Below are 19,625 nucleotides of genomic sequence, written 5' to 3' on the forward strand. Positions count from 1 at the left end.
TTGTGTGATTCATGAGGTTGATCCATCTGGTAAAATGATCCATCTTGTAAGAAGTAATTTCTGAATTTCTTTTTCTACAAAGTCAAGTTCAAAATTGCTTCTTAAAGTGGTCTAAAATGGCTCTGAATGCATCTGAGAGCATGTACAACCCCAGAGCTTCGGGGTCCTAGATGGTGCCACGGCCAAAACACTGATTTTGACTCGGTTTCATTCAAAATGATCACTGGCCACTCTCATCCGTATTGTAATCTGTGAAAGGATGCAGCCTGTCTTGGTGTTTTTGTGGTGTTTAGACTGGATGTGAGTCTGCTGTGTGGATCTGAGTTAATGAGTTTGTAGGAGGAATGTGTGAAAGGTACTGCAGCTGATGAGGTGCAAATTATCCAATTAGCTGCAGCACCTGTATAAAAGGGAGGGGTTGTGAGTGTTAGTTGTGAGTGTTTGTGAGAATGAGAGGACCTGTTTGGCAGAGGAGAGTGAGAGTGAGAGTGAGAGTGAGAGTGAGAGTGAGAGTGAGGGCGAGGGATTGAGGGTGAGGGTGAGAGTGAGAGTGAGGGTGAGAGTGAGGGTGAGGACGAGGGTGAGAGTGAGGGTGAGGGCGAGGGTGAGGGTGAGAGTGAGAGTGAGAAAGCAGTGTTTTTGATAGTTTTTTAGACTGTTTTTTGTCTTTATTTGGCCATCGTGCCCTTTTTGTTTAGTAATTATTATTTAATTAAAAGTATTTCATTTGCTGCACTTTCCCTCTCTGAGTCTCCTCACTCTGGCTACCCTGTCACCATGGTCTTATGACTTTTTGGTTTCCAAACCAATTTAAAAACCAATCGCTTTGAGACATTGACTGTAAACATTTTGTGTAGTATGGAATTTTTTTAAACTTGCAATATGCAGTATGTGCAACAGGACAGAGGCTAGGCGCAAACCAACAATCTTGCACATGGCACTAGAGCATCTTAACCACTATACAAAAGAGCAGGGCTCATCTGCATTGATGGTTTTAGAGCTTTTAACCTCATTTCATCTCACTGACAAGGTCAGAGTTTGTAATGGCACTGTGTCCCACTACACTTCCCATTACATATACATCAGTCAGTTAGGGAGTAGCATTCAGTCAAAGGAAGATTGCGGTCACTTTAGGCATCATGTGTTCAAATGACAGAAATATATATAAAATGATTATTGTTATTAATGTTCTTGTGATTTGGTTGGAGGTATTTCTTTTTTCGATTTAAATTGTAATTGTTATGTGCTTTTCATTGCTGAACCAGGATTCCCAGATCAAAACATCATCACATCCAATATTCAGTCTGTGACAGTATTCAAATGTGCAAGGCGATGGCAGTTTCTATTTGAAGAATTTGAAACATCACAAATATAAATAATCATCTCAGCAAATGGATTTCACTTTATTGTGTTTTATTGTTTCCATGGAAAGAGGCCCACATACGTCAATACTCTTGAGCCAAAACATTTGTTTAAAAATAAAGCAAACTGGAAATTAAACAACAAACTAGGAATAATGCATTGCTACTCATCTTTTAATTGAGGAATGTTCCAGAGGGAAAATAAATCTTATAAACACTTTAATTTATAAATTTTGGTGCTGTTTTCAATTTTTTTATTTGGAAATCCATTAGTATCTTCTATAAGAAAAAATGAGTGTTATAGAGTTCCATATAAACTAACTATCTTCACTGAGATCATACCAAATTTGAAGGAAAAATGAAGTGAAGTAATCTGTGAATTACATATTTGTACCTAAAAATAACACAAGCTCAGTGTAATTATAAAATTACCTCACACAATTTACAGTCTGCACCCATTAGCTAATGAAGACATTTTTTTAAAAAAAAATATATATTTTGAATAAGTAATAGAAACTTGTTAACAGCACCTTACTACATAAAAGCAACTATTTTTATTATATTCTATGTTACCATGGCAACAGACTCCTAAACTGGAAAAAATAAATCCTGATATAAGCTATGTTTATATGTATGAACTTGACTAATATTGTTTTCATATTATAGTCCTACGTCAGCACCTTCTTCAGTGTAGTCACTGCCGCTTAGTCAACAGCCGCCGTATGTAATTACAACAAGCACTGTAACGAGCACAATAATAGGCTGCATTCAAATAAATATATGGACAATTTAAAAAAAAAAAACGAGGTTCACATTAATAGCAGAATAATTTAAACAAACGCTTTTAAAAGAGCAAGAAAATGAAAGTACAAGAAGAAAAACACTTACTGATATAAACCTTGTATTTCACCAGATACCTGAAAAAGACCTGGACAAACACCTTTCCAATTTCATCTCGTCAGTAAAAAAAAAATAGAAATGGGGGCGGCTTTGAGCCCAGTTCTCTCCGAAGCATTCTTAGCAGCATTGCGCTGACATAAATATGAATGCAACATTTCCTACAGCAGCCTGTCGCAATTTACATAAACAAAAGAAACGATCTCCCCCAAACAAAACTAGCTTAATAAAGAAGGTAAGAAACACAGACTATGTAAAATAATAATATGAGTCAGTATATTTTACCCAGAAAAATATGTCTCTCATTGATTCTGGCTAGGTTTACCGCTCAAAACTGACTTGAGACATATTATTGTGTGGTGATATATTCTGACCCATATATTATTCTATTTATATGATATGAAATATACCACAATAAATACCTATATAAATGTAGTATTTTTTAAATTTAGTAAGCCAGTTTCTAGCATCCAAGTCCATCAGTCTGTCAGAGAATTGATAGCCAACTGGTTTCAAGTTTAGATTTCACATGCTGCTGGATTCACAGAGGCAGAGTAGCACTAATCTATCCAGTCTTACTCTGGGTTATCTCTGAGCAAACTATCCTTCAGGTGTCTGGTTGAGCTCACCTCAGTGAAGACAATTGAGCTTGCATAGCCAGGATGCAAAATTGCACTGCACACACGTTGCCATGCCTTTACCAGGTGAGCCACATATCACTATAATATCTTTACATCTTTCTGGATCATTTAAATGTCGCTATCTCAGGATCACAACATATTGAGCATCTGTACTGTTCTATACTTGCTACAACAAGTCCCAGCCTTAACTTACTCCTGTAGCCATTAAAAACATGGTCGCGAGAGTGGCACGACAGAGAGAAAGGTGTCAATATTTTATAACTACTCGAAGAAGAAGAAAAAGCCTTTGTTTGATCATGAGGAGATCTTGTTAGAAACTAACCATATTGCTTTAACAAAAATGTTATCTTACACATGCCAGATGATGTTTTAGGTATGTGAGAAAATTCTCAGAATCACAAGATAATTATCTAAAGATCGTAACATAACAAAGAGTTGAATTCCCAGAATATGAAAACAGAATTCCAAACAGTGTGCAGACAGAGTATTGTTTTTTTTTTTCTTTATTCAAATCAAACAAGTCGAAACAAGTTATGGTAGTGTTTTCTTTTTCTTATTCAGAATGTGTTTGCACGAACCAGTTAGCTTTTCTGGTGCTCCAGCCATTAAACATTACTCAACCTGTTGTGAGGGTCATCAATTATATAAATGTAGTTATTTTATATTCCCCCCCCCCCCCCCCCCCACCTTATGTAAGATACAGAATTAAGTGTAAATATTACTGTACCTTTTAAAATAGGTGTGTTAATTTGATCGTTGAGAAATATGGATAGACTTAGTGGACAGGTTCTTGATATTCAACACTTACCTTAAATGAATGGTGAATTTGGGATCAACATTCACTGTCCATTCACAGTGAGCATTGATGGGATAGCTCTCAAGCACAATTTCACCTCTTGGTGCATTAATAACTCCACCACATTCTAAAAAGAGGAAGAAATGATCAATTTACACTTTACAGTAAAACTAGAATAGTCTCTCAGCTCCTTACAGGATATTCCCTTGCACTATAAAAATAACTGTAAAGAACACACAGGTTTGGAATGAGTGGTGCAGGATCCCCACCCTTAAAACTGCACAGAACAGATTATAGTTATTGAGGTGAATAAAATGTTAAAGATGAAACATATGACCAGTTATCAGTAGAGGCATACAATGCTTAATGCAATTTTATATTTGCAGTGCACCCCTACATTAATCTCAATGGATCTGTGTTCAGAATATAACAAGTATACTACTCCAGAAAGAACACCATAATATGTAACATGCAGTCTGTCTATAAATCTGCAGAAACTATTCTACATGTCTCCTCCTCCAAGAGTGTGTGTTATACTCCAGATATTCCAATGGCATTCTAGTGAAGCTGGTTATGATAATGAAATCAGCTCTCCGTGTGTGTTTCACCCATCATGCAGCCAATGGAATACTTCAAAACGATGCACTCACCACAGGTCCCTGTTTTTCACTTAGTGGCAAAGTGGAAAGAAAATATGGAGGCTATACTATAGTCCTTTTTTCATTTTTAGAACAGACACCAAAGGGCACAGTTGGAAAATAAGTTGAACAGACTCAATAAGTTGAACAGACACTCAAATCAAAAGTAAGAGATGTATTTTACACAGAGTATTGGGTGTACAGAATAGGGTACTAAGCCATCTTGCTGCTGCACTCGAGTCATTGGGATCCTTTAACAACCGACAAGACAAAGTTCTAGGATCAATCAGCAACTCCCAGCATTGATGGGCTGAAGGGCATCCTCTAATTACTAACCTTTTTTTATATTATGCTCTTATACATCCAGAACTACTAAACACTCAATAGTGATGTTGAATTAAAAATACTACAGAATCGGAAACCCAATGACAAAGTCTTTTTCAATCTATGCAATGTGTTTTTCAATGAATACACTGCAAAAGACTTTGTCAAAAGTTTGTTATTGAATTTTAGTTTCTTAAATGATGTCTTATATACAGAAAAAGGCAGACATTTTATACACCTGAACATTTCTGATTTGAATGATGTATTTACAGATGGTTCTATGCAGGTAGATTCATGAGTTGGTGAAGTGAAGTCCAGTGAGACAGACAGCGTTTGAGAGATACTCACTCATGCAGCCTCCTCCTGACCAGCCTCTCCTGCACTCAGAGCAGTACTTCCCCTTGATAAAGAAATCATCCCGGGTAGCCCAGGTTCCGTTGTGGCAGTGCTTACAGTTCTCAAATATACTGCAGCCTGGAGGAGAGAGAGGCAGTCAGCAGGTTAACACAGGCACTGCATCCTGGAGGAGAGAGAGAGGCAGTCAGCAGGGTAACACAGGCATTGCAGCCCGGAGGAGAGAGGCAGTCAGCAGGGTAACACAGGCACTGCAGCCTGGAGGAGAGAGAGAGGCAGTCAGCAGGGTAACACAGGCACTGCAGCCTGGAGGAGAGAGAGAGGCAGTCAGCAGGGTAGCACAGGCACTGCAGGCTGGAGGAGAGAGAGAGGCAGTCAGCAGGGTAACACAGGCACTGCAGCCTGGAAGAGAGAGAGGCAGTCAGCAGGGTAGCACAGGCACTGCAGCCTGGAGGAGAGAGAGAGAGAGGCAGTCAGCAGGGTAACACAGGCACTGCAGCCTGGAGGAGAGAGAGAGGCAGTCAGCAGGGTAACACAGGCACTGCAGCCTGGAGGAGAGAGAGAGGCAGTCTGCAGGGTAACACAGGCACTGCAGCCTGGAGGAGAGAGAGAGAGGCAGTCAGCAGGGCCTCCAAATGACTCCTGGCCACGGAACATCATGTAGGTACTGGTGCTACCAATCAAATCAATCGTTATGGCTATTATGATGATAATAAATTATTTAAGAAGATGATGACTAAAAATCCTAGACATATCAACAATAATTAAAGACAGTCTTAGTAATTAAAACTAAAAGCATTGAGGGAGAGTGGAGCTCTGTTACAGTAAGGTATAGAGAGGTACAGATTGAGTGAGAGTCTGGGGCTCTGTTACAGTATAGAGGGGTACAGATTGAGGGAGTGTTCGAGACTTTGTTACAGTATAGAGGGGTACGGATTGCGTATTGGGTTATTGTTGATCCTTTACCTGGGTGGAAGATGCAGGGATCACACTCGTTTTCTGCATTCCGGCAGCACGGCACGGCGTAGCCAACCACTTCCCCCTGGCTGGGACACTTGCAGCTAATCTGACCATACTCACAGCAACCACGACACATGATGTTCCACTCAGCACCGGGGCAGTTCTCATTGATAACTGTGTACGCTGAAATGAAAATACAGCAAACATTTGTAATATTGGTCTGGGTTTTCCATTTCCCCATACTAAGTTGTAAAAAGTGGCAGCTCCTGTATAGAGAGTGTTGGGGTAGCTCCATCACCAAAATATGCAAGAACAAACACACACATTGGTATATACAGTCGGCGCCGCCTAAACGAGATACTGATAATCAGGATTGTTGCTTAAATGGGATACAACGCTGGTTCTTCCCAAGGCTCTATATGTCGTTTAATTGGGTCTTCACTTTGTTTAATTGGTATACAGTAGTTTCAAATGATGAATGGAGGTCGCTTTTCAGAGCAACACAGGTCGTGTAGCACAGTGCAGTGAGTACATGATTACGCTGTGACTTGTGTAAATTGCGTTAACCACTTTGAACTCCTGAAGAAGGAGGAGTCTCCTGTGGCTTCTCAGGCTGCTGTTGCAAAGAAAGTTGGCATGGGTGTCATTCTTTTTCATTTCATGTAGAAATAAAAAACAGCGATTCATTTTATTTTGTTTTAAATTATGTATTTAGCATTTAATCATAATGTGATGTGATTTCATTCTTTTTCTTTTCATTAAGAAGCAAAAAAGTGTGACTAAGGTCCTCTCAACTGCCTCTCGTTTAAGTGGGACTGACGCTTATTCAGGATATTTTTCCTTCTCCCGAGGCGACCTGATAAATCTGCGCCGACTGTATATATATATATATACATATATATATATGTGTGTGTGTGTGTGTGTGTGTGCGTGTGTGTGTGTCACTAAATATGAATCATGAACACAGCAAACCTATAGCAGGGTGTTTATCTCCACCGCCCGTGTGGCCCATGCGCAATTATGATTTCCAAGGTCTGACAGGATGCAAAGCCGTGGTTATTTAAAGTGGGTTTGGGGCACAACACCAACCTTGTGACTGAATTACAAAGAGACACTTCAGGTGAAAAGACTCGAGCTGTCCTCAAAAGACTGAGGTAAGGAATATATTCTGAAGTATACAACAGCATGGTACGCAAGCCCAGCATTAGGTGTAAGTGACATAGCTGCCAAGGCGCCAACTAATGGTGGCACCAAAAATAAATAAATAAATAAATATAGTGCGATCATTTTGTGGGTATTTTGTGTTACTACAGTTTGGATACAATGCTGATATAATTCAAGTGCTCCTACGTTCCTGTTCACTGTGCAAAGTTTATTACTTTCCTGTTCAGTGTGTGAAGTGTATGGAGTCGTGTCTGTAGAATTCAGGGATGGGCCTGCCAGACCATTTTATTTGGCCCAACAACAGTTAAGATTGATTATTCAGCTGTGATATTTTTTATTTCCAAATTTTATTTGCTATGATAAGCGTGCTCCAAGTCTAAAGTGCCTTTTTTCTAATGTGGAAAGCGAGTGGCTGGGGGGGCTGGGGTGTGTGGTTGTTTGGGTAGCCTGTATGCTGTACAATATTACTAGAACAAAATTGAATGTGTGACATGTCAGGTCTGTGCATTGGCCCTGCGACGTGAAAGAGGTGGGATGCGAAGCAATTACAAATCTGTCTGCGTCTTTTAATCATAAAAGAAAGATTGATAGAGAAAAACAGGTCTTTCTTTACGGGATATAATATGGGTTATATGCACGAGTGTTTAAAATGTATATTTGTATTTAGGCACAAGGATTGCACAGCACTTCACATGCAGGTAAAATGTAATAATATGTGAGCACGGGGAATTGCACTTTATTAATTCACGAGCAGTTGTACCGAGACTCCAATTGAATGATTGATTAGCAATCGAGTCTCTGTACAGTTGTATAAAAGCAGTATGTTTTCACTCACTTGGGGTTGTGTGTTTGGTGAGTGGAGAACGGTTGTGGAGAAGGAGAAAGTAAAAACTAAAGTAAATAATTGATTTAAACTCACCATGTTTGTCTGTTTGTCCAGTCATTTGTTTGTTTAGTGTTAGTATGTTTTGTTTGTCTCTTTATCTTGGCTAAAGTGCCGTGTCCTGTGTTTTGTTCGTCTTTCAACCTTTTATTTTCTGTTTGTTCATTTATTAAATGCTGAGCGCAACCAAGCACTCAGCTTCACCAAACTCCACCTCTCTGTTTATTCTGTGTTGGTTCCTGGTTCTGGTCTGACGTCACCCACTACAGCTGTCTTTGTGACAAGGACTCTGTGTGAAGTCTGGAAGAAACTGTAAAGGTTCTGTTTGAACCTGGGTGTGCAGTATAAAAAATACTGTAAAGGTTCTGTTTGAACCTGGGTGTGCAGTGTAAAATGTACTGTAAAGGTTCTGTATGAACCTGGGTGTGCAGTGTAAAACATACTGTAAAGGTTCTGTATGAACCTGGGTGTGCAGTGTAAAATGTACTGTAAAGGTTCTGTGTGAACCTGGGTGTGCAGTGTAAAATGTACTGTAAAGGTTCTGTGTGAACCTGGGTGTGCAGTGTAAAATGTACTGTAAAGGTTCTGTATGAACCTGGGTGTGCAGTGTAAAATGTACTGTAAAGGTTCTGTATGAACCTGGGTGTGCAGTGTAAAATGTACTGTAAAGGTTCTGTGTGAACCTGGGTGTGCAGTGTAAAATGTACTGTAAAGGTTCTGTGAACCTGGGTGTGCAGTGTAAAATGTACTGTAAAGGTTCTGTGTGAACCTGGGTGTGCAGTGTAAAATGTACTGTAAAGGTTCTGTGTGAACCTGGGTGTGCAGTGTAAAATGTACTGTAAAGGTTCTGTATGAACCTGGGTGTGCAGTGTAAAATGTACTGTAAAGGTTCTGTGTGAACCTGGGTGTGCAGTGTAAAATGTACTGTAAAGGTTCTGTATGAACCTGGGTGTGCAGTGTAAAATGTACTGTAAAGGTTCTGTATGAACCTGGGTGTGCAGTGTAAAATGTACTGTAAAGGTTCTGTGTGAACCTGGGTGTGCAGTGTAAAATGTACTGTAAAGGTTCTGTGTGAACCTGGGTGTGCAGTGTAAAATGTACTGTAAAGGTTCTGTGTGAACCTGGGTGTGCAGTGTAAAATGTACTGTAAAGGTTCTGTATGAACCTGGGTGTGCAGTGTAAAATGTACTGTAAAGGTTCTGTGTGAACCTGGGTGTGCAGTGTAAAATGTACTGTAAAGGTTCTGTATGAACCTGGGTGTGCAGTGTAAAATGTACTGTAAAGGTTCTGTATGAACCTGGGTGTGCAGTGTAAAATGTACTGTAAAGGTTCTGTGTGAACCTGGGTGTGCAGTGTAAAATGTACTGTAAAGGTTCTGTATGAACCTGGGTGTGCAGTGTAAAATGTACTGTAAAGGTTCTGTATGAACCTGGGTGTGCAGTGTAAAATGTAAGTTGTTTTATTGAAACAGGCAAACCGCTTAACGGTCGCGTGCTGGTAGGTAAAAGTTTAGCTAGTGCTCCAAGTGGGAGCTAAGTTTTTGTTGTGTGTTCTGTTTATTTTGTTTATCTGTGTGAATAAAAGTGAATGAAAGTGTGAAACGGGCAGTTCTGTCTCTGGCTCTGCTGTTTGAAGGGTGCAAACCAGCGGGGACGCTTCCTTACAATATATAGAAACATTTTAACAATTATTACATTTTAAATTAATCTCCCAACAAGTAAAACCAATCAGTTAGTTTGTACTATTCCCCCTGTCACTCTAGTGTAGGTATTATAATGGCTAGAGCCAAATGGCGCTCCCTTGTTTTCCCTTTCTGCTCCATAATGGAGATCACCCAGGAACAAACACGAGTTCCAGTTCAGGTAAGGGTTAGGGCATTTTATAGCTCTCTCTCTCTCTCTCTCTCTCTCTCTCTCTCTCTCTCTCTCTCTCTCTCTCTCTCTCTCTCTCTCTCTCATTGGTATATATATATATATATATATATATATATATATATATATATATATATATATATATATATATATATATATATATATAAGCGAACAGTACTTCCTCTAAAGTTCTTTTTTATACTCTATTATTTTTTCTGTAATTTTAGGTTTTAGTCTCGTTGTGTTTTGTTTGTACCAAGCTGTACTCATCTGTGCATCACCCCCGAAATGTGTAACTTTCTGTGAGGAGAGCACGTCTGAATGAACAGTTTGTAGGGCAATAACTTAACCAGTACGTTTATATCACAAGGTTACAGTGCTTACATTTAAAAAGCACAGTCAGTTCAAAAGTCCTTGTGCAAACTCTATAAGTTTGTAATATGAGGGACGCTGCTCCGTCACATGGCCATTGAAAGAAAGGTGGGAGCCGGGTATCCTGGGTATGATGACCTGATGTACCCACAATGTCGCTCAAAGTTTGTATTTTAACAGTTGGAAATAATACAAAGGTAATTTTTAAAAAAGGTTTTGTTTTAAAGAAAGGTACATTTCATTGAGGGCGTGTAAATACACAAAGAAATGATGATGAAAGAAACACATTAGAAACAAGTACCACAAAGAACAAAGGTGGTATTCCTTACTGTACGTCCGCCAGAGGGAAACGGCTATGCAAAGCACACTTATCAGTTACAAACTGCATGAAAATTGCATCAAAACTGGCTGAGGAGATACATGTGCAAGTACATTTGTTGTCTAGAGAACACGCTATAACAAAACTTAATGTTTTTTTGGGTTTGAATGATGACTTTGAAAACATTTGCATAAAGCCATTTGTGGTGTCAAACTGATTACAGTGCAGGTATTGTCTAGTAGACCATGTCTTGTCAAAACAAGTCTAGCATATCATAAGCAAAATGTTTTAACTCACAGGCAGGCAACACTGTGTATGCCAGGGCATGCAAACATTACACATTTATTTTAACTAAAATTTGTAATTATGATCCCTCATTGCAGTAATTACCCACAGCTCAGGAAAGGCTAAGCCAATTGCCTCTTTACACTCAAAGGTTTAAGAGCGGATGTTGGTGAGCTACTATAGGCCAGCCCTGCAGGTGTCCACTGGAGCTCATTAGGCTCCTGTTTGGTAGGGCCCGCTCTATCGCAGCATGGAGAAACAGTTCAAGTCTATTTTGCCTCCCTAACTTCAATGAGTGCCAGAGTTGATGCAACACTTCCTGCGGAATCTCTAGAGAAGACCATCAACTTGGCAGAACCAGGACACAATCAGGACAAAGAAGAATAAGTGGGGACGTGTCTTTAAAATATTAAAAGGAATTGATATAGTTAACCCAAACCAATACCTTAAATACAGTGTAAGGGATAAAAAAAAAATTCAGTGTGCTTGCTTTAAGAACTAACATTAACAAAAAAGAGAAATCTATTCCAACTATGTAATCTCTGGCTGATTGATAGTTCCACTGACCAATTAATTTACTGAAAGCTGCAGCCTCTAGTCAATCTAAATGTCTGTCTTTTTGATTTGGAGAGCAGAGAACAGAGAGACAAAATGGTGGAGTGATTGAGCGTTGTTGAAAGTGTGCTACTTTTTAAATTACAAGTTCAGTTTCTTTAAAAAAAAAAATGTAAAAAAAACCTAAGTTTTAAAACTCGCTGCCATTTCAGAAACTTGTTTAAAGTGTTTTGTACGCTAAACTGGAGAATGTATTGTTGTTTTGTATACTTCGCTTTTAAGAAAAGGTTGCTGCAAGTCAAGCCATGGAGCAAGCGTGAGCCAGAGTTGAGTAAACACAATGCCATGGTGTGGGCCTGTGATGAGTCAAAGGGGTTTCGGTCTGCATTTCAGCCTCCCAACAGTAGAAGGCATCAAACCAACTCGGGACTTCCCTTACCAAGGTCTTGTGACCATGACAAAAGTCATCTTTTTGAGGAGCGGCACCTTGGTGAGGGGCGGAAGTACGAGAATGTAAATTCCAGCCACTGGAGTCAAGTGAAGTTAAGGATACCTGTCAGTCTGGGATTGGTGATCCACTGACTACCGGGGCGGGGTTTGCATACTAAAGGGAACGTGCTACTGTGTTCGGGGTTGGTCCTGAGGAATAGAGGCGGGGAAAAAAAAGGCTGGAGGGAAGTACGTGCGGGGTGGACTGTGCTATTTACTTTTAATTATGGACGGAGGCCTTACTAACTTTGCTCTTTTCTATTTTTATTCCTTTTTGTTTCATTTTTGGATTGAGCAGATCACAAAGAGGATTAAGAGGCTTCCGTTCCTTTATTTTTGATTACTCCAGCACTCCCTCCCTCACATCCTTCTTTATTGTTTTTTTTTTTCTTTTCCGTGTAATATTAAATAAAATAATTATTTATTTTACACGTAAATCGCTGTCTGGAAAATCCATTTTTACTCACACGCCTCACAGGGCCCAATTGGAAATAAAGGACTGCAGATACACTTTTTAAGAGAAGACATCGTTTCCCAGGACTGGGAAAGCTGAAGAGAAAGCATATGTCTCGGCAGTACAGTGTCAGTGAAAGTTGCTTCACAAAGAAAAGTGTAGTTAAACGAACTAATGACCATTGCGTAGTATACAAGAGAGTAATTTGTTAATGTAGTACATCAAATTAAAAAAGGGAAAGCGTTATATTAAGTGAAATGCCTTCTGCCATTACCCTGCCAGTCCAATGACATCCTCCCAGACTTGTCATTACCCTGACATCCTTCCAGACTTGTCATTACCCTGCCAGCTCACTGACATCCTCCCTGACTTGTCATTACCCTGCCAGCTCACTGACATCCTCCCAGACTTGAAACGTTGATATTGAAGAAGACAGGATCGTAACTATACAGAACTTTTTTTTTTTTTTTTTTATGTTTATATGTAGAAATACCAGTTTAACAATTTAGAATTGTTAATTAAATTAAACTCATCCTTCAATTTGTTAATACAGTGAAATACCACAAAAGTGAATAAGGGTTGTTATATATTGTCACAAATGTACCTAAAACTTGTCTTCACTTGTGCAAGGTGCAATCACCTTTTTTGAGTGAAAGGTATATGCTGCAGAGATAGATGGCTCTTTGATAGAAACAATTGACTTTATTTGACGTCTTTCTACTGATGACGGGAATGGAAATGTAGAGATAGAAGCCCTGCTAACAAGATATACGTTTTTGCAGGTATCAGACTTTTAAAGACACACCTGTGGTGGCATTCACATACTCACGGAGAGCAGAAACTGACCCAAGACTGTGACAGCTACTGGAAGCAGACTGATCTTTGGGATACAAATGGAACATTTGTGAAACTGCAGTTGTGTTAAAGCCAGCAGAAATACTAAACAAATTGTTAAAACACACAGGTCATACAAAAAGTTATAATATGCTCTGTATTAACCTATAGGTATGTTAGCTCATTCTATATTTCTGTTCATTCTGTTATAACAGTAAATATATTATTGCATCTGTGTAAGTCTGAGTAAAAAGGGAGCTAGGTTGGGGTCACGCAGACCAAGAAACACCTGTGAAGTGAGCAAAGCTTATCTTGTCTTAGGTCGGCCAGGGTGTCCTCGGCTCACCGCGCACCAGCGACCCCTGTAGCCTGGCTGGGCGCCTGTGGGCTTGTCTGTTAGCTGCCCGGGAGCTGCCTTGTCCTCCGACACTGTAGCTCCTGGGTAGCTGTATGGTGAATCCGCAGTGTGTAAATAAGCGGTCGGCTGACAGCACACGTTTCGGAGGACAGCGTGTGTTCATCTTCGCCGCTCCCGAGTCAGCACAGGGGTGGTAACGGTGAATTGAGCCTAAATAATAATTGGGAATTTCAAATTGGGAGAAAAATAACTTGCCTGAACATTCATCTGAATCAGAGAGAGGTCAAGTTTAATTAAAAGCATTGAATAGCTAAAATGGGACTGTTATATTTTGACTATGTTCTTGATAAACTGGATTTATGCGAAAATAATTGGATATATCATGCAGGCTTCAAGTTTGATATGAGCCTTCTACCAGCCCCTATCCAATGTGTTTTAGTTAATTGTTAGTAGGATGTCTTTTGATGTTAAAAGGGAAATATATTTTTAATCCAGGATTGGAATAATTAAACCAAAGTAGATGTTATATATTAAAAACATCTTTCTAGATGTATTCTTCATATACCTGCACTGTATTCATGTATATACTGTGTTCAGGAACTCTCTGGTACCAAAAAAGAATAACATCAGTAAAAAATTCACCTTACACGTTTTGGAGATGTAGGAGAGGTATATGGGATGATGGCTAATAAATCTTATAGCAGGAGTTACCGGGTGTTTTGAAAATGTTATTAACTTGAAGGACAAGAGCTGTTAACGTGGATTAATGCTTGAGATTTATTAAAGCTTCTGATGTAAAAAGCTGTAGCGTGGGGGGTGGGGGTGGGGGGTCATCATTCTTTGCATGAAAGTAACATAACTGGAATATACTTGTACATTGTTTGAAATTTGCAACTCAAAAGGAGTTGCCTCGTAAATGCAGAGAATTTCATCATTGCCTCATTTCTGAATTAATTTGAATATATAATCAGGTTGATAACATTTTATCAGTTTGTTACATCACGTCTAAACTAAGTTAACACGATAAAATGAATTTCCTGAATTAAGTACCAGAATGTTGGATTCCTTTCTGAATGGGAAGTTTAATTAATTCTCTCGCATATTGACATGATAGATTACAACGAGAAACTGGTATTGAAAATATTAATGCAAAGTAAACACTTTGTGTGATAAAACATATTCAATATTAGTATATTAACCATGTATTCTAATGATGTAATGGTTTGACTATGAATTCCATATTACTATTCAAGCATATCTCTAATCAATAGCCTTTCCTTTCTGTAATATTAGATTAGTTGTGCACCCATTTTTTCCTTAAATAAATTATTTATATTTCTGATTCATTGTGTGGATGTCAATTGTTGTCAAGGGAATCCAAGTTCTGCGTGATATTATCAATTACTATTACTATAGATATTTTGGAAGGTAAGAACTATTTTATATTGATGCATCGCTATAAGGATTTATGTTTAAGTTGTGGAGAGTTATATATATATATATATAGGATGTTCCTGGATTTAGTGGTGAGCTTTTTAGCTTTATGCATGCATAGCTTATGGGCAAAACATGCTGTAACCATAAACGTATTGAAGTGTTAATGCTATTATACCTGTTAAGGCACTGGGCCTCCCAGATTGCCTGTCAGTTGGGATTTGAAGTAGTCTGTAACTACTCAATCCATTTTTAGGCATTTAATAAACCGAAGTACTGATACTACTCTGAAGAGTTCGTTAAAACTTCAAATCGAATGAGTCTGTGTGAGCTTCTTGATTATTAAAAGTCATCTGGATACATTGCAAGCCTAGTGCATGAATGATCCACGTACAGGAGTCTGAAACATCTTTATGTCCTCCTGAATGTCTCCCCTGAGTTTAAGAGTGTGCTTATTTCACTGCAGGAGTCCTGGGGGGCTGGAGTCCCCCCAAAGGGAGCTGCCTGCTATGAAGAAGGGGGGAGAGGACAGGAGACCACCTCCCCCACAGCAGTTTCGCTGCCGGAGATCTTGGAGGTCTGGAGACACGTCAACACGTTTGCTGATAGCCTCACCATTGGTAGCATTTCCGTGGCCCCACTGTCAGCAGTGGCCACTGGTAACATTACCGACCATGAGCCCCTTAAAGTCCCTGTTCTTGGCTTGTGACTTTGAGCGAGACTTTTAGGATTTTAAGGGGGGAGGTGGCCATTGAGGCCATGTGTGCTACGCACAAGGGGGGGGGGTATGTGGCAATGTTGCCCCGCCACTGTGTATTTCTGTGTTGTATGTTGCGTGTTATGTGTTAATTTTCATGTATAGTCATTGGTACACAGGATGTAATATGAAGTATGTGCACAAGTGTTTAAAATGTATATTTGTATTTGGGCACGAGGATTGCACAGCACTTCACGCGCAGGTAAAATGTAATAATATGCAAATTATGGAAATTGCACTTTATTAATTCATGTGCAGTTGTACTGAAACTCCAATTGAATGATTGATTAGCAATCGAGTCTCGGTACAGCTGCATAAAATCAATATGTGTTCACTCACTCGGGGTTGTGTGTTTGGTTAGTGGAGAACAGGTGTGGAGAGAAGAAAGTAAAAAAAGTAACGTATATAATAGCAGCTCACCGTGTTTGTCTGTGTAATTCATTTTTGTTTGTCTCTTTGTTTTGTCTGCCAGTGCCATGTCCTGTGTTTTGTTTGTCTTTACAACCTTTTATTTTCTGTCTGTTTCATTATTAAATGCTGAGTACAAGCAATTGCTCAGCTTCACCAAACTCCACCTCTCTGTTGTTTATTTGTTGGTTCTTGGTTCTGGTCTGACATCACCCACTACAGCTGTCTTTGTGACAGGCACTTGTCATGATAGAAAGAAAAATGAATGGAGCAAAGTACAGAGAAGTCCTTGAGGAAGACCTGCTGTCCTCTGCAAGAAAGCTGAAACTGGGACAGAAGTTCACCTTTCAGCATGACAACAACCCAAAGCACACAGCCAAAGATACCAGGAGTGGCTAAGGAACAAAGAGGTAAATGTCCTTGAGTGGCCCAGTCAGAGCCCCGACCTAAATCTAATTAAAAAATTGTGGCATGACTTGAAGATTGCTGTCCATCAACGCTCCCCAAGGAACTTGACAGAGCTTGAACAGTTTTGTAAAGAAGAATGGTCAAATATTGTCAAATCTAGGTGTGCAAAGTTGGTAGAGACCTATCCCAACAGTTGCTCAATAAAAACTTTTTCCCCTTAACAGTGTGGAGTATGGTGTGTAGATAAGTGGAAAAACATCCCAATTTAAATGCTTGAAACTTTGAGGCACTGACACAACAAAATGTGAAAAAAGTTCAAGTGGGTGTAGACTTTCTATAGGCACTGTGTGTGTATATATACGTGTAAATCTGACAATATATCCAAAAGTTAAACTGTGGTTCTGAAAATCAATCATAATGACTTGATGAGTTAAAGTAATGATATACTGAACAGTGCAAGAATTTCTCACTGCTTTTTTGAGTTATCAAATATTGATTGACAGTTTTACAGAAACATATGAGTGTTGGGGTTAAGTAAATAATCCCTGCCCAAATAAGGTGAAGTTGTATTGACATGTTTAGAAGTATGCACAGAACAGGCACATACCCATAGGTCTATAGTGAAGCAACTGATAGGGTAAAGATGGACAAATAGTGTTGGGGGTGGGGACCAAGATCCTTTCGCCACTCATCCTTCTGAGATAACAAGTTCATTAAGGAACCCCTACTAACAGAGGAACAATATCTGGCCCTGTCAGAACAGTACAAAACCAGGACCAGAGGACACAGTTGGAAATGACGACACTTCTTCACACAGAGAGTGGAGAGGGTGTGGAATGGGCTACTTAGTCATGTTGTTGAAGCAGAATCACTTGGATCCTTAAAGACCCAACTTGACAAAGTTCTGAGATCAATTAGCTACTAGGAACCGGACAAGTTTAGATGGACCGAATGGTTTTGTACATTCGTCATTTTTTTATGTTCTTATATATGACTCATGTGCCTTTATCAGGTGAGCCATACAGGGACCAAAATGATTACTAATTTCCATGGTAAGAATCTTTACCTGATACAGATTCAGACAAGTTTCTAATTGCAGAGCTGGTCTCTTACTTTAAAACAGCATTTGTTAGCAGCACCTCATGTAGAGCTTGGGTCAGCCTACAATGTCCCCATTTGTGAGTCAGGGGTTAATGAGTCAATTATCCCTGATTGACATACTGTATGACCAAGGATGTCTTTCTTTCCAACATACAGGCTGCTCTACATACTCACATGACTGGGGGCTTCTATGCACACAGCGCTGTGGAAATACACATATTTACACCGTGGAGCTGGCTTTTTACTTGCCAGGGAAATGAAGTGGCCTTCTACCAAGCCCATGATTAACCATCAACTTGCCACACACAGAGAAAAGCTTTCTGTTTATATCCAGAGGAAATTCCTGGTTCAGGATTTGATAGTTAAGTATTTCAAGGATTTACAGTTAGTATTAATGCAGATGTCAGATAGTGTTTAGAAGTGGTTTTGCTAGCATTTTAGGTCTGGATTCGGTTAATGGCTAGTGCGCTGTGATTTATGGTTATGGTAGGTGTCTGTTTTTCCATCCCAGATGTTCAAAGATGAGCTCAGACATGACTCAAAGCACAATTTTCCAAAACAGCCACCCCCAGAACTCCTCACGTGAAGATGCACATACAGGACGTGAGAAATGTTCTAAAAAAGAGACTGTTTGGTACATAAAGACATGGTTATTTCTAGCACACCATTATTCTGTGATACTCTTCCTGCTTACTGTATCTGAAACTGATATAGTAGTAGAAGTATAGAGAAGTGTAATAAAGCATAGTGAATTCATGGTAAAGCATAGACAAGTATGAAAGAATGCAGCATTATTTCGTTTGATGGAGATCTTAGCACAGAAGTCTATTCATTTGTATAATTATGGAAACAAAGTTATTTACATTCTGTATGGATACCAAACAGTCCTGCTACAGTTGAAATAATAAAAGGGGACCATGACTTTCCTGAGATCAAGTTTTTCTTCTGCTTAGCAGTGTTCAGTATTTTGGGCCAATATGATTCACCCAGTCATTCTGTCTTTCGATTTGAATGAATTTGTGATTCCAAAATCAGATGGTGAAACTCTGTAGTGTTGAATCCATATAGTTATTTTAGATACTCAGTACTATATAATAAAACTAGCAGTAAATAACTGAACAAATATGTCATGGCCACATGATCCATCTATTTTTATTATTTTGGTACATTGGGTCAAATGCAGAATACCAGTGGTTTAGTCCTCTTCAAGTGGACTAACTTCAGGGCTAAAAAATCCACAGGAACTGAACACAATCCGTCCCAATGACAGCATACTAATCAGAACATTCAGTTAATTAGTTTAGCTGATCTGATCAAGTGGACCAAGTTAGATTATTTTAGGGCTGCAAATCCCTTTTACTGTTCTTCGTGTTTTACGCAACGCTGTGTGTAACCGGAGTTTATTATTTGGTTGCCAGACCGCGATTACAATCAATAAAATACACTTTTTCATACCAGATTACAAATCTCTGTCTGTTTTATTCCTGCACTAAATCACCTCTACACCTGTTAATAATCAGCAGCCACTTTGCCACAATGCTTTAGTGCAAATATAATTAGACCACATTATTTCCTCCCTATAGATTATTTACATTATCTCATCACTTTTCCCCTATATTCATCTTTAACATCGACAGGACTTTAACAGTATTTGTCATATAAAAGATACATGGAATTCATCAATCTATACAATGCTTGTGCTGTAAAATAGTGTACATTTTCAGGGCAAACTACACACCTCAACATTGTGCTCTGCATACATGTAATGATGTATGCTAGCCTGCTTGATAAAGGCTGTTTGGTATTCATGCTTTCAATATTTGTAATGCGTTTGTGTTGTATTTGTAAATCACCCTCCCATTGTGTGAGGACCTTCTAAATAACGAAAGGGGAAGTCTTTGGACAGGCTGGTCTGACAGTTCATTTCTTGGGTCGGGAAGTCGGTTAGCCTGGAAGAAGCAC

General features: G+C 39.2%; 1 protein-coding gene across 2 annotated transcripts in view; it reads right to left on the bottom strand.

Moving 5' to 3' along the window:
- Positions 1-19,625, bottom strand: part of LOC121294956 (inactive serine protease PAMR1-like) — a 56,609-nt gene that overhangs the window by 34,429 nt on the left and 2,555 nt on the right. For both annotated transcript variants that reach the window (XM_041219208.1, XM_041219209.1), the window contains exons 2-4: positions 5,978-6,154; positions 5,006-5,131; positions 3,708-3,822 (exon numbers count right to left, since the gene is read on the bottom strand). In XM_041219208.1, coding sequence (XP_041075142.1) covers positions 3,708-3,822; positions 5,006-5,131; positions 5,978-6,154 — 418 coding nt within the window. The remainder of the gene's footprint in view (positions 1-3,707; positions 3,823-5,005; positions 5,132-5,977; positions 6,155-19,625) is intronic.

Source organism: Polyodon spathula, chromosome 19 (genome assembly GCF_017654505.1).
Source record: "Polyodon spathula isolate WHYD16114869_AA chromosome 19, ASM1765450v1, whole genome shotgun sequence".
Lineage (NCBI taxonomy): Eukaryota > Metazoa > Chordata > Actinopteri > Acipenseriformes > Polyodontidae > Polyodon > Polyodon spathula.